This window comes from Ammospiza caudacuta, chromosome 14 (genome assembly GCF_027887145.1).
Source record: "Ammospiza caudacuta isolate bAmmCau1 chromosome 14, bAmmCau1.pri, whole genome shotgun sequence".
In the NCBI taxonomy this organism is placed as follows: Eukaryota; Metazoa; Chordata; class Aves; order Passeriformes; family Passerellidae; genus Ammospiza; species Ammospiza caudacuta.
In genome coordinates this window covers 1,101,452-1,116,895 of record NC_080606.1, presented here as the reverse complement: position 1 = coordinate 1,116,895, position 15,444 = coordinate 1,101,452, and the positions used below count along the sequence as shown (strand labels likewise).

The 15,444-nt window shown below is 50.1% G+C and overlaps 1 protein-coding gene across 3 annotated transcripts in view; it reads right to left on the bottom strand.

The window, feature by feature from the left end:
* The window catches only part of ENOX2 (ecto-NOX disulfide-thiol exchanger 2), a 25,269-nt gene extending 9,825 nt beyond the window's left edge, over positions 1-15,444 (bottom strand). Inside the window, exons 1-7 of one of the 3 annotated variants that reach the window (XM_058813837.1) lie at positions 15,387-15,444; positions 7,817-7,954; positions 6,298-6,429; positions 4,579-4,734; positions 3,673-3,879; positions 2,692-2,925; positions 566-778 (exon numbers count right to left, since the gene is read on the bottom strand). In XM_058813837.1, coding sequence (XP_058669820.1) covers positions 566-778; positions 2,692-2,925; positions 3,673-3,879; positions 4,579-4,734; positions 6,298-6,394 — 907 coding nt within the window. In that variant the 5' untranslated portion in view covers positions 6,395-6,429; positions 7,817-7,954; positions 15,387-15,444. Of the gene's footprint in view, positions 1-565; positions 779-2,691; positions 2,926-3,672; positions 3,880-4,578; positions 4,735-6,297; positions 6,430-7,816; positions 7,955-9,966; positions 10,021-12,121; positions 12,164-15,386 lie in introns of those variants that run through there. The other 2 variants (XM_058813836.1, XM_058813838.1) reach the window with 2 other exon arrangements.

The following is a 15,444-nucleotide window of genomic DNA, read 5'->3' as shown; positions in this document are numbered from 1 at the left end:
GTACTTGTAATGAAGTAAAAATATTCAGATATACTGAAGCAAGGACGTGTAAGCAGCAATGAATGGTCTGAGAAACTATTACAAATCACATCTTGGAATTAATACAGTCCATGCCTCTTCCTTGTTTTCCTGGTTTTATAAAGTACTGGGATTTGAAAGACCCAGGGTCTGCAACAGGGTGTTGGAAGCACTCTGCTGCTCCTACCTTTTGCGAACAAATCCTGCGCACTTCGCTGAGGCACCAGATTCCCAGGAACTTACCTTGTTTGTGCACAGGAGGGGTTGAAAATGTGGCAGAAATAATAACAAGACGATAATTAAGAGGAAACAAATTCAGAATTCATTCTCTCCTCCCCCCAGATGTGGACTCTTACTCCAGTAAAAAGCACCACAAGGGATTTTTGCCAGGTTAGTGCCATGTGATTCCAAATCAGCCGGAGCTGCATTGAAGCAATTTTTGCCACTTCTTTTCCCAGAGCCTTTTAGTGGGGCCCCTCCAGACTCTGGAAATGAAGAGACTTCCCTACACCACGCAACCAGCATCCAGCTTGGAGACACTACTCACACTGCACCAGGATCCCTGAGAGAGCCAGTTTGAACTTCTCTTTAGCTTCTTCCATCTCCTTCTCGTGAGCCGCCTTCTCGTTGACGAGCCTGCGTATGTGGCTGTTGGCTGACTGGATCATGGAGTAGAAGTTGTTGGCAGTTCTCCTGTTCACCTCCCCACGCTCTATCCAGGTCAGCAAGGTCTGGATGGCTTCCGAGAACTTGGTGTCATCTGCAGAAAGAAAGGACAACTTTACACCACAGCTCTGGGGTGGCCTGGGCAGCTTTCAGGTGCTTTCCTCAGAGCTGAACTGCTCCTTCAAAGGTCAGCATCCTTCAGGTGACTCATCACAACCCCTGGAAGCAGGGAAGGATCTGAACAGGTGGCTATACAAAGGAAGGCAAGTCCAGCACCAAGCTGGATCACCTGCTGAGGTGCAGCAAGAGGAGGAACAAGCACTAGAAACTTACTGGAAAACGTCACATCTACTGAGATGGAACCTTTTGTGAAAGGAGATGACCTCCAGCTCCAAAATCATCAGATCACACATGAATCTCAGGCTTCCAAGAATGTCTTACATTAGTCCTTCCAAGCAAAATTATGTGAAAGAAACTTGTACTGAACAGTTTTGATTTGCAGAAGTTTCCTACACTCAATGGGTTTGCTCAGCCTTGGGAAAATAAGATTTAAGGGAGACCTCATCACTGTGTCTTGAGGAGGGCCATGAAGATGGAAACTCCTCTTTTACAAGAGAGTCACCTGGAAAGGATGAGGGGGAACGGGTACTCCTGGAGACAACTTTTCACAACAGCAGCATTGTGGAAGTGCTGGACTCCCCAGTACTGGAGGCTTTCAAGATTGGGCTGGGCAGAGTGTTGGGCCATCTGGTCTAGACCATGCTTCTGCCAAGAAAGGTCAGGCCAGGTGAGCCTTCGGGTCCTTTTCATTCTGAGATTCCACAAATATGATTCAAGGGCAGGGGTGTTCCAGATTGCAAGGCAAGATGTATTCTATTACCATCTACATGGCAGATTGTCTTTTGTCAAGTGAGCAGTTTGCCTTATCTCTCTCTTTGAGTGACCACAATCACTCCTTCCTCGGGAGGGGACATTGCTGATAACAGCTATTGAATGTCACTGCATGGCTGATAAAAACTATAACATCCTGTGACCATGGTCACAGGGGTTTTCAGGATGAGAGAGAGTCGAGAATGTTGACTCCATGATCAGAAGGCTTGATTTATTATTTTATGATATATATACTACATTATAACTATAGTAAAAAGAAAAGGAAGCAAAAGGTTCCTCAGAAGGCTAGCTAAGCTAAGAATAGAATAGAAAAGAATGATAACAAAGGAGCTCTCTCAGACTCTGTCCGAGATAGCTCAGTCCTTGATTGGCCATTAATTGTAAATATCTAAGAGGGGCCAATCACAGGTGGACCTGTTGCATTCCACAGCAGCAGATAATAATTGTTTACATTTGTTGCTGAAACTTTTCAAATTCAGCAGGAAAATCCTAAAGAAAAGATTTTCACAAAAAATGTCTGTAACATCCCATTGTGAAATGGCCTCCGCCCAGAGGGAGGAGCCAAGCATTCCTACCCAGATATAATCCAGAGGTTTTGAGACACCAGCACAGCTTCTCCACTGGATTCCCCAGAGGAACAGCAGCTGCCTCTCCTTCCTGGATCTTCAGAGGAAGAATCCATCCTTCTCTACAGGATCCCTGCTCCAGCAGAACCACCCCTGACACTGCAGGAGGGCTGAGCCACAATTCCAATGGGACTGCCACCAACACCCTGACCCACAGGGTGTCAGGTTGGGTTCTGACCCGGCCAGTGTTGTTTTAGTTTACTGCATTATTTATTTTATCCTTTTATTTTTCTTCCCTATTAAAGAACTGTTATTTCCTGCTCCCATATTTTTCGCCTGAGAGCCCCTTAATTTAAAATTTATAGCAATTGGGAGGGGTGGGGAGGGTTTACATTCCCCATTTCAGGGGAGGCTCCTGCTTTCCTTAGCAGACTCCTGGCTTTCCAAACCAAGACGAGGGGGTTTTTGACAAAAGAAGGAAGATGGCGGCAGAGCTGCCGTGCGCTGACACCTGGGGCAGACAGAGCTCTGCCCACCCAGCCCCTCTCACCTTTGAGCTTCTCGGCCACCACACTGCACTCGTGGTCGGAGTAGTGCACGACGGGGGGTGGTGAGGGCGGGCGGAAGCGCTCCTCGGCCAGGCGGCGCCGGTGCCGCTCCTCGCGCGCCAGCATGCGCTGCTTGCACTCCCACTCGTACAGGTCGTCCCGCGCCTGCGCAAAGTCCACGTGCAGCCGCCCCGTGTCCTTCTTGTCCGTGCTGGAGCCCAGCCGGATGCGGTAGCCTGCCAGGAGGGACGCTGATCAGTAGGACTGGGCACTCACCTGAGGCTCCCATGGCTAAAGGAGCCCAGAGGGTTTAGCTAACAGGGAAAAAAACCCCACTAGGGCAAGCCAACCAGCCAAATAAAACCCCACTAAGGCAAACCAACCAGCCAAATAAAACCCCACTAAGGCAAACCAACCAGCCAAATAAAACCCCACTAAGGCAAACCAACCAGCCAAATAAAACCCCACTAGGGCAAACCAACCAGCCAAATAAAACCCCACTAGGGCAAACCAACCAGCCAAATAAAACCCCACTAGGGCAAGCCAACCAGCCAAATAAAACCCCACTAGGGCAAACCAACCAGCCAAATAAAACCCCACTAGGGCAAACCAACCAGCCAAATAAAACCCCACTAGGGCAAACCAACCAGCCAAGTAAGTCCAGCCCACCAGTCAGCAAATTAGGAGCAAACGTCCATTTTTTTAGGCACTATATAGAGAATTAGCTGGATACTATCCATGTAAGATGGAAATAGACTCTGCACCTCAGCCCAGTGTTTTGTAAACATTTTCAGGTGACAAAGCATTGCTGCCTTTCCTCTCAAGAGCTGTTTTCATATATTTAAGCAGAAATGCAATGGCAGCAGAAGGCAAACTGACACAGCATCAGAGAAATCTGCCCCAATTCTATTGTTCTGCCTATAACACACCACCACAGTTCTGTCCCAGAATTTTAAGCTTCCCTCTGAGCCAAACACACCCACCAGACAGGTAAAGTGCCTTGTCCACCATGAACTCCTCAGCAAAGCGGATGTGGCAGAAGTTCTTCTTGCTCTTGCGGATAGCTATGACCTCCCCACACTGCTCAAACACCTCCATGATGATCTGCTCTGTCCCGTTTTCCGGCAGGCCTCCAACAAACACTGTCTTGCACCCTGGGGGCCTCTCTCTTGTGGCTGGAGGGGGAAGATCTGAAGAGAGAAAGCAGAGCAGGTCAGGTTTTGGGTTGCCAGAACGCACTCCTTCCACCTGCTCCTCTCTCCTGAGAGATGACCACACCTTCCTGGCTTCCTCCCAGCACACACCTGGTCTGCCACACTCAGATTATGGAGTGGATCCATAGCACTGCTGAGGTGCTGGATAAAAATAAGCACATTCACCAGCAGGTTTGCAAAAAGAAGATCCTGGGAGTCTAGAGCCCTCCAAACACTCTCCTGAGTGCAGAAGATTCACTGAGCTGCTGTCAAAGAACATGAGCAGCACCAGGGGCTCCCAACTTCATCATGGAAGGTGCTACAAAATCACAGTTTAAAAAACTGTCCTAATGTAAATAACACATAAAAAACGTACTCAGGGGATTCTTTGTGCTGCAACTGCACCCACTCCAGACTTGTGTGCTTGAGCTACACCTCACACTGCACACAAGAATCAAACCATGAGGACTTCAAACACTCAGTGACTGGAATGGCTTCTTCCCTAGACCTTATCAATCTAGCAGCTGAAAAGGCTATTTCTGAAAACGGCAAACAGTGACAAGACCAGGCTTTTCCTGTTGCTCTGTCACTCTCTTGCCAGCAGTGAGTCCCAGGAATGGCCCTTTTCTCACACACACCGGGGTTTATATAAACAAAGGGATACCCTATAGACACAAAGCACAAGCAGACAGTTACGTGGGTTAGGTGGGAAGAGAGTGCAGCTCTTGCAGTGGATGATCTCCTTCACAGCCGGCATGTCCGGAGGGATGGGAGGTGGGACAATCCCCAGGCCTGGCATCATGGGGTTGATTGGAGGGATTCCAGTCATCATGCCAAGAGCAGGATCAAAATCTAAATGGGGGAGAGAATAAGGGAGTCAGGCACGGGGGGTAGAGTCATACAGTGACTGTGAGCTCTGACAGCAAACAGGGAACACTCCCACGCATGCCGGTGAAAATCAGCAGCATGCCAACATCAAACTTTAGATCTGTGCCCTTAAAATAATGTTTTAAAACTATTTCATTGCTCATTGCAACAGTCAAGTAACTTTTCTCCATTAAAATAAATTATTTCCTTCTCTCCTCTGAAGACACTGGCTCCCATCTAATGCCCAAGCCTTCCCAGAGGTTTGTCCACAAAAAGACAGCTGTGACATATGGAAACAGTGGAAAACTAGACCCAGTTTGGTTAAGTAGTTCAGCAACACAGGCAGTTGTGACACAGGCTGAAGGGCATCAGGAAGAATTTGCACATGGAAAAGGTTGCCAGGCATTGAAAGCAGTGGAGTCCCCATCCGTGGAGGTATCCAAGATGTGGCACTCAGTGCTCTGAGCCGTTGACAAGGTGGGGATCAGTCACAGGTTGGACTCGATGTGAAGGACTTTTCCAATCTAAATGGTGCTGGGCTTTAGGGCATCACCTCACCAAGCAGACAAGTGCAGCAATTGCAGAGCTAAGAACCTGTCATTTCCTCGGTACTTTGAAACACAGTCACAGCAAAAACACACATCTGAGGCCAATCCTCTGCCACCAACAAGCGTTTTTGGAGGAAGGGACAAGAAACTTTCCTGTTCCAATTGTGAAACATGGATGAAGGAGTACATGGGAATTGTATCCTTATCCATGGGATAGGCTGTGTTGATTTTTCCCTTCATAGAAGAATGTCAGCAGGAGAATGACAAGGAAACAGCAACTCCACAGCAAAGCCAAATGTGAAACAAGGCCTTGGGGACAGGAGAGAACTCTATTACTGTGGAGAGTGTTGAGGCTGCTCAAACTGGAGGAGAGAAGGTTGTACTGTCTGCCAACACAGACATTCCCTCCCCAGGTGAGCAGACAGGGCTTGCTTATGGCAGGGAAAACATCCTTCTTAGTGCAGCAAAGCACTGAAACAGTCAGTTCCATTCAGGACTTTGATGTCCAGCATCCTGCACTGCTGGGAAATCAGGCACAGCTCAGCTCTGTTCCTGCAGGAGCTCTTTCATCGAGTACAAGATGACTCAGCCATGCACATGTATTTCACACTACAAGGTGGTCATTTCTGGAGCAGAATTCTCCATGAATTTCTGCCATATCCATTTTGCTACCCTGTTGCTTTCCTCTTCATCTTCCTCCCTTCCTTATCAACCAATGCAGTTCAGTTTAGAGTAACATGCTCCTGGATATCACTGGTTTCCTGATCTCTGTGTGGCATCCTCCTCCTCCTGCACCACTGCAGGATACCTAGGGGTACCCCACAAAAACTATTATTTCCATTAAAATACATGTGTTCTCATCTCCTCTCAATCCAGGTCTCTAAACAGATCACCTGCAGCATGAATGCATTTCAAACACAGCTCAGTGTGTACATGGTGGGTGTCTGCCCAGCCCCAGTGCCACAGGCTGCTCCCAGAGAGCAGTGGAGGCTCAGCTCACCGGGCAGGAGGGGCTGTCCTGTCATGCCCATGGGAGCCATGCCCAGGTTGTTCATGGCGGTGGCCCAGGCAGTCGGGTCGGACATTGGCAATCCCATCAGAATGGAGTCCAGGCTCAGATTTCTGCCACCATCTGTTGAGAGGAACATAAAAGTGATTAAAGGCTTAGAGCAGATCTCAGCTCTGCCCAGCGAGGCTCTGCAGTGTCAGCACCCAAAACCAGAACTAAACCCACTGGCAGGGAAGAGACAGTAAAAAAAAATCCATCAGTGCTGTGCCTCTGGAGCAGCTGGGACCTGGAAAGCACCTTAAAGCACCTCAGTTATGGGTCATCCTCTGCAATTAACAGCTCTAAGGGACCTTGAAGGAGCACTGATTAAAGGTAAGGAGACACTGATTCCTCTCAAGAGATTTAGGAACAAAGGACACATCCAGCAGGTATAAACTGTCAGACTGCACTGAACTGAAGGGAGCTGTCCCAGCAGGATCCTCCCACTGCCATTGAAGTGCTCTGTCAGCTCATCAAAACCATCCTTGAACTGTGCTGTGAAGTCCCTGATTCTCCTTCAAGGATTTTTAACTCTCCAGGGAAACAGCTGCATTTCACCCTCTCTTTCTGCAGCTGAGGGCTTTGCACATCACCTTCCTTCTGCCCCAGGTGCAGCCTCATCCTTCCCTTCTGCACCTGGAACCTCCCTAGGGAAGTTCCCACCTCATTCCTGCAGACTGCTCTGCCCATGCTGTAACACCCCACCTCCATAGCACAAGCAGGTGCCACATTTCCCCAGTAACACTGGTGGGACTGCAGTTTTCAGCCACAATCTAATCTGCAAAGACATAATTCTGTGTTCCCTTTTTCCCCAATTCTTTGTGAGAAATCCTGAAGCTGGCATCTAGGAAGTTTTCCTTGTACAACTTCTTGATCTGACATTACAATATCATACAGTTCTTTTAACGCTTTGATTTTATGACATTATCTTAAATATGAATGTCTCCAGTCATTCAGCCTGAGGTGTCTTATCCTGCTTTTAATTATGGTCACGATTTTAATCTTGAGATTCTGTTCAATTAGGAAAATACATCTATTTGGACAAGTATAGAGAATCACAGAAGGGTTTGGGTTGGAAGAGACATGAAAAACCATCCCATTCCAACCCCTGCCATGGACAGGGACACATTCCACTGTCCCAGGCTGTTCCAAGCCTCACCCAGCCTGGCCTTGGGCACTGCCAGGGATGGAGCAGCCACAGCTGCCCTGTGCCAGGGCCTCCCCACCCCCACAAAGAACAATTCCCTCCTAATATCCCATCCATTCCTGCAGTGGCAGGCCATTCCCCACTTTTCTATCACTACATACCCCTTGGGGAGCCCCCACAGTCCAAGCCTGGCTCCAGGCCCAGCGGTGGGGCTGCAGCAGCACACAGCTCCCCCTGCCCACCTGCACAGCCACAGCCCTGCATCCAGGCCACTCTTCACAGAACCCTTGAGTGCTGCCAGCAGTGGAGCTGGTATTGGCTCACCTGCGGGAATGCTGCTCCTCTTCCTCTTTCCCGGGCCACTTCCATCCTCAGCCGGGCTGTCCGACAGCCGCGGGCCAGCGGCGCTGCCCAGCCCCAGGGACTCGCTGCTGGCAGGGTCAAAGGACAGCTGGTTCAAACCTGAAAGAGAAAAGCACATTTAGGGACTTGACTTGACCTGGTTTGTGATGCTTTTGGATCACTGTAGTCAGAGAAATGCCCACTTCTGGGCACAAGCAGCACTCCAGGCCTTGAAGCAATCCTGACTCCTGGCCCCAGCTCTGCCTGATCTGAACGTTACACAATAAAATATTACTCACCAGCACCAATTCTAGCACCCACACAAATCAAACTGCCTGAGTGTAAGCCAGGGGTGCATCTTCCCTGGGCTGAGCAGCATTTCAAGCCTGGAAACTCAAAGGACAGAATTTTTCCCTATTTCTTCAGTCCAGAAACACACTGTTAAGAGTTATTTCAGTTTCACTGGTTGAGAATTCACCTGGAGTGATTTACTACCAAAAAACAAGGCACAACTGAGAATATCTTCAAAATGAGAAGATGCTGTTGGAATTTTTGTTCAAGGAATCTGCCACACAGCTGCTCTTGGTCATTGACAGGGAAGGAGCTCTGGGTTGCACATCCCAAAAAGGAGAGAGCTCCAGACTCCCCCCAGCTGCACCCTCCTGTGCACCCTCCTGTGCAGCAAGGTCCCCCACGAGCCTCCTTTTCTCCAGGCTGAAGAGATGGGTCCAGTGCCCTGAACTGACCATTGAGCTCCTCACTCCACCTTCCGTCACAGGCAGCACTTGCAGGAATGCAAGGCCAAAGGAGCAGTGAAATATCAAGTCTGATTTATCTTTATCTCAGCAAATTCACCCTGAACAGCCAATACAGTGGAAAAAAAGAAAAAAACAAATTTTTTTTGTGGACCCATATAAAGTGATAAAAATAACCACATTTCTAAGGTGCTCTGCGTTCCAAGGGGAATCAGCAGAATTGAGAGGAGCAACAATGACAATTCCCATCCCAGGGTACGGATGGGCCAAGGCATTTGTACCAAACCTTCCTCCAGCCCCTCTACAGCCTTGTGATTTCTGTTCCAGAGGATTCCAAGAACTTAATAAACATGGCTGCTGGGTCTGGCTGTAAATAGCCAAGCGGGTACAGGGAGCCTGGCAGGCTCCTCTCCGAGCCACTGAAAGCTGAGAACACAAGAAGCAGCCAAAAAAACAAGGACTATTCAGCTGGCAACAACAATAGTCACGCCCGGCCACGCAGGATGCCTACAATGCTGTGTTAAATATTCCAAAGGCAAAATATCATGGAGGTCATGAGGGCTCAGGAAAACAAATCTGAATGCAGCAGGTTAAAAATAGAGAGGTTGTGCACAGGGAAGACAGCAGGAGAAAGGAAAAGGAGCAGTTCTACACTGACATTGGTATTATCAATGTGATAAAAAAGGCAAAATTGAACTTGAACAAGAGTTTTCCTGCATTTGGGAATAGGAAGGATGAAGAGAAGCAGTGGGACAGCCAGACACTGGTGTCACCAGCATGGACAGACACCCTGCTCTGGCTGAAGACAACACTGTGGAGACACCTGGCACTGACCAGCACCTGAATGGACACTGCTCCAGCCACTGCTTTCCAACCCACTGGGGAACACAGGCAGCCACTCACTCCAAGGATTTCCACCCCAGTTTGAGTGAGAATCTCAATGTCCCAGCATGTGCCCAGGGCCAGCCGACAGCCAGAAGCAAAGCAGCACCAGCTGGAAGGCTCTGGGTGGAGGCACCAGTGTGACCTGGAACAGGAGCCTTGTCCTCAGGGCTCACCAAAACAGGGGCAGCTACCATCCACCAGAACCCAACAACTAACATCAAGCACAAAATTCCTTGGGAAAGCTTTGCTCTCACTTCACCAGGATGGAGAAAAAGCAAATGTGCCAGTAAAGGGCAGTATGGAGAGTGGGTGATGGAAGCCACAAGCAAGGCACCTTGCTTGCTGCTCTCTAGCAGCAGTTTGCTCCAAAAATTAAAACAAGCCAGAGAGAAGATTCCCAACACACTCTGGAGTAAGAAACCCCTCATTATGTTAGATTTGCCACCCTACACAGGATAAATGCTGTGGATAGCAGCCAACTTTCAGACCCACCTGCCTCTCTCCTGTCATCTCAGCGAGCAGCCAAAGCTCAGCCACACCCCACTGGGTACGGAGAACAGGCTCAGAGAAAGCTGAAGCTGCAGGAAATCCTCTCTCCTGGGCTCTGAGCAGGTTAAAAGCTGACAGGCTCAGCCAGTACAGCCAGGAGACACAAACAGGAACATCCCTCTGTCCTTTGTGCCAACCAGAATGAGGTGTCCTTGGCCATTCCAAGCTGCTCTGCTCAGGAGGGAAGGCACCAGCACAGGAGCAAACCACAGGGGTTTGTTCAGCACTCCTGTAGTAAGCCAGCCTGGAAAGGCCAAAATAAGATTTCTGCATTTGCTGGGAAATGCTACACAGAAGGTAAGAGGGGAGGAGAAAATCTGGGTTTCCAGCAAGTGTCAGAACTGGTGTCAGCACTTCTAGAGCCATATGTGTCACAGGTGTCAGTGTGCCCTACATCTCCCTGTTCCTTTCTCCAGGGATTTTCAGAAGAGTCCATTTAAAAATGGAGTGAGACGTGAGGCACTGCCATAATGCAGTGACTAAACATTTAAAAATAAAAACTAGAAGATTCCTCAGCAGAAAAATGGATCAGGCAAAGAAGGGGGGGATGCTGAAAGATGAGCAGAAGGCAACTCTAAGCAAGGCTCTCCCACAGCACAACGGGTCCTTGTGGGTGGTTTTCCCCTCTGGAAACAGCTGCTGAGCTCTGCCTGATGGGAAGAGTCCACAGCTTCCCACTGGCCTAAGCAGCACTGACAATGCACAGCCCACTGTCCCACTGGGCTGGGATCAATCCAGGTCTGTGCTGGGGCTAAATACGGCTGCAGCTCCCACAGCACAGCTTCAGAGAGGGGCTGGGGAGAGAGGAAAGATCTCAATGTTCCAGGCATAAATCAAGGGAACTATCCATCCTCACTGGGTCCCGTGCCAGACCCTGGACAGGACTCGATTTTCCAATCCCAACAGAGCTGGGCCATTTGCCTTAATGACCAGGGGGAAAATAAACCCCAAGAAGTCCTGGAGGCAAACTGAAAAGGCTGTTTTAAGATCACTCCCATTACCAACAGAAAACACTGGAAATCACAACCAAAAAACAGGATTGTGCACTCCTGTGAAACACTCCTGGGACCACTTACAAACAACACAGCAGCCACAGGGCTGCCACCTCGGGATTTGGGCAAATGTTCCCTGCTGGGCTCAGGAACATTCAGTTAAGTGGTGGCATGAGCTCTGCCACAAGCCTGGCACTGCTCTGGAGCCACAAGCTCTAACTGCAGCCTCACTCTGCCCAGGCTCTGGAACAGCTTTCCTGCCATTCAACCAGTTAATAAACAGCAGCAACATAAACCTCTGCCCCAAAACTCAAATGACAACTGTTACCAGGTACTCTGACACTGTCACACACCTAAAAGTCTTTCAATTATACACTCAAAAAGCCTGTGCAGGCTGGTGCTTGTATGGTCGTATTTTGGGATGTCCTGGAACCCTGTCTGCTACACTGGGTCACACTTGGGGGTGCCCCAGGTCCCTCTAAACCCCTCAGGTGACATTTTGGGGTCCCCTGGGCTCCTCTGAACACATATTAGGCTTCTCTTACTAAGCATCAGGGGAACTTCAGAAATGGGCTGACACAGGCTTTACTATAAATACAGATTTACCTTTTGCCAGCATTGGCAAATTTAAGGAATAAGCACGGCTCAGTCTGAGCAGAGTGCCTGTGTTTTTGGGAATAAACTGGATTCCAGGATACACTGTGCCATTGATTACACAGTTCTCACTTTAAGCCCTCAAGAAATGAACTTGAGAGGACACCAAAGTACATCTGCAGCAATCGATTAGAACACAAGAGAAAAGAGACCAGCAGGGAAGGCAGAAGAGAGGGATACCAAAGCTTTGAAGTTACATTTTGATCCCAGTCATTTCCTTTTGGAAACTAATTTCCAGGTTCAAAAACTACTGCTGGGCTCATGCATGCTTCTCTACCATACTCCTGGCTCAATTATCACTGGTAAAGCCTCCCAAACATCAGTGTGAGCCAGGAGCTGGCCAGGCAGACTGATGAGAACAGCACAATTTTAACAGTGACTTCTGTCAACTCCAGATAATCCTGCAGGGCAGCAGGAGCCATGCAGGGAATCCCAGAACCCCCCCATGTTACCTGCAAACTGCACGAGGAACATGGCAAGATGCTCATGGTAAGGCAGGAGTTCAGACAGCTCTCCCACCACTCCCAGCTCAGCTTTGTGCTTGAAAATCCGAGTGCCAGGCTGAGCTCCCTCACTCAGCTCCCAGCACAACAGAAAAGCTGGGACCCAGTGAGAGCAGAGCTGCCCTGGGGCAGGCAGGACAGCCCAGGCGTGAGAGCCCAAGCTGGCCCGGGGCTGGCACCCAGCAGCTCCACGTGTCACCATCCATCTCCTGGCCTGACACCCAGAAGCAGATTCCAGCATGCAGGGACAGAGGTGGATGAGCAGGTGGGGAGGCAATTAACAGCCAGAGCATCTGAATTTGCCAGGGATTTCATCCATCACTGCTCTAAGCACTGGCACGCAGCTCAATAAACCCTGTTTGCATGCCCGAGATTAGTGGCCTTTGCACTGAAAGATTAATTCCTGGTAATCCTTGATGGTAACAGGCACACTGCTCACTCTCCTTGATTCTGGAAGCTTGTATTTGAAAGAATAATATATTAATTTCAGGCAGCTAAATATTCTAGCAGGGCTCCATAAAACTGAGAGACACAAAGAGCCCCTTCCTCCTTTGTGCCTGAGAATGCAGCAGTCAGCAACCCCAGTCAGAGACACCAACCTGCAGAGTTTTCACTAAAACACAGCCACAGCAGCAAAACCAGGGAAATCTGACCAAGTCCTGTACGAGCTGTGCTCTACACTCAATGTTGTAACCCAAAACAAAGGAAAAAACTCCTTACCAGCATGTGTGTACATGTGTGGCACCAGCAGCGACCTAACACAGCCCTCGGTTCTTCCCAACAGTGAAACCTGCCATGCCCACACCAAATTATTAAATACTCCCTGAAATGTTTTCAGGATGCTCACAAGGCTCTGCCAAAGCAGCCTCCCTCTGCACACACATCTAGGAATTCTAACCCTGGCATTTCCAGGGGGTGAGCTGCTCATGCTCCAGAGGATGCAGAGCAGGCAGCTGCATCCATCCCTTTCCGTCCTTCCAGACTCCCTCAGCACTCCTGGAGAGCAACATCCAGCAAGTGCCACCTCTGAACAACGCTCAACAGCTCCTGTTTTCAGAAATATTTTTTGGAAAAGCTCAGAGAAGAAAGCTGATGGGCAAAAGGATGCAGGACTAACTATACAGAGCTACTGGGAAAGAAAAAATAGGGGAAGAAGAAAAAAAAAGAGGAAAAGAAAAAGGGAAGACACAAAACAAAAACTCCAGTAAAGCCAGCAGTCAGGATCATCAAAAAATCCCAGTGCAAAAGCTTGGACTAATGGGCAAGAGAGCCTCGTGGAAAGCCAGCATCAGCATGAGGAACTGCTGGCTGAGAGTGGAGCAGCTGGATGGAATGGACATGCTGGAACTGAAATAATGTCAGCAGAAAAGCTGGGGATTAAGGGAGAAATCTCACACCATCTTTGGAAGGTATACAGAATACCTCAGTAGCAACACCTGATCTTTGCAATGACTTGGTGATTGAACCTCATCCCTGCTACAAGCTCCAAACATATGACCTTCAACACAGAAACCTGACCTCACCCCAGCTCCCACACAGCTTTCAACAACTCAGCTCAAGGGCCTTTTTAATTAGATTAGATTTGATCTCTCCTCAAAATTCCTCAAATAAGCCTTGAAGAAACAGAGAATCCAACCCCTTGACTTCCACCACAGGGAGGAGTATGGCTGGAGTAAGAAGGAACACAAGTTGGAGGGATAAACTCCTATCCAGGGTCACCTCCATGCTTTCCCACAGCCTCACAGCTCTGCTGCAACTTTTTCCAGGAAAATATGAAAAAATACAATGGCTAATTAATGTAGCTGCAGGGGAGGTAGGGACAGTGCAGACTAATGAGGAGCTTATCCAAGGATTAATGTTTGTGCAACAAATACGTGGCACTAAAGAACAAAAACATCTCCACACAGCATGACATTGATGGACGTTACTGGTAACAGCACACAGCGCCAAAATGTGACGAAAACAACAGAGTAAGAAGGACATAAACCAAAGAAGCTCATTAGAAATGCTCAAGGAACCAAACAGATGCATGCATGTGCATGTAAGAGTTGCAGTCCAGGGCTGTGGGAGAGCTGCAGCCCACGGCAGCTGTGGGCACCAGCACGAGCATCCCCAAAGCTCCCTGTGCTGCCCACGGCCCATCTGCTGCGGCACCACAGCCCCAGCACAGCCCAGCACAGCGTGAGCACAGCCAGGTGCATCCCACCTCGGGGGAAGCTGCTGCCACCTTCACCCCCCACCCCGTCTGTAAAATGCTCATTCTTGCAACACCAGAGGAATTTCTTTATACGCAGCCAATTTCTCCTTGTGCCAATTTCACAGGATCGTTGGGATTGAAAGAGACCTTCAAGGTCACCCAGACCCACCAGCACCACCACAATAACCCTTAAAACACACCCCAAATGCCTCAACACTTGCAGAGATGGTGCCTCCACCCTGAGCAATTTATTCCAAGGCCTGACCGCTCCGGCAGGGAAACGATTGTTACTAATTGCTAACCTGAAACTAGCTTGGCACACCTTGAGGCCTTTTTCCTCTCACCTCGAGCAAACACGACACAGCACAAGGTCCCGACCCCCCCGGCTGCTCCTCCTGTCAGGGCGCTGTGCAGAGCCACAAGTTCCCCCCTGAGGTTGCTCCTTTTCTCCAGGCTGAGCCCCTTTCCCAGCTGCTCCGGGTGCTCCAGACCTTTCCGTAACAATCTCCATCTTTACTGATGTAATTTTAATGTCGTTTTTGAAGTTATTTTAACTACCACTGAACCCAAAGAGTGTCACAGACACTTCCCACGTGGAATAAACTTTCCCACACAGCCTCCCCACCCCCCAGCCGGACGCGGAGCCCTGCGGGTGTCCCCGCCAGTCTTCCCGAAGTCGCGACGGCTCCCACGAGGCCGTTCAGGCCCTCCACAAAACTCCCCGGCTGGCTCGGCCGGGCCGCAGGTGCGGAGGAGGCCGCTCCTGCCCAGCGAGCCCTGCGGCCGGTCGGGCAGCGGCAATGGAGAGCGGGGCGGCCCCTCCGCACGCCCGGGCCCCAGCAGGGGAGCGCTCCGGCCCCGGCTGCTCTCGCTGCGGGCCGGCCCCGGCCGCCACTCGGCCTCTCCCGCCAGGGCAGGGCGGGGCGGGGCAGGGCGGGGCCGGGCAGGGCCGCGCCCGCTCCCCGCATCAGGGTCCCGTGTCCCGGGTCCGCGCCCCCCCCCCTTCCCCTCACTCACCGCCCGGCTCGGCCCGGCCCGGCCCGGCCGCTCCCGCACGCGCCGCCGCTTCCGCCGC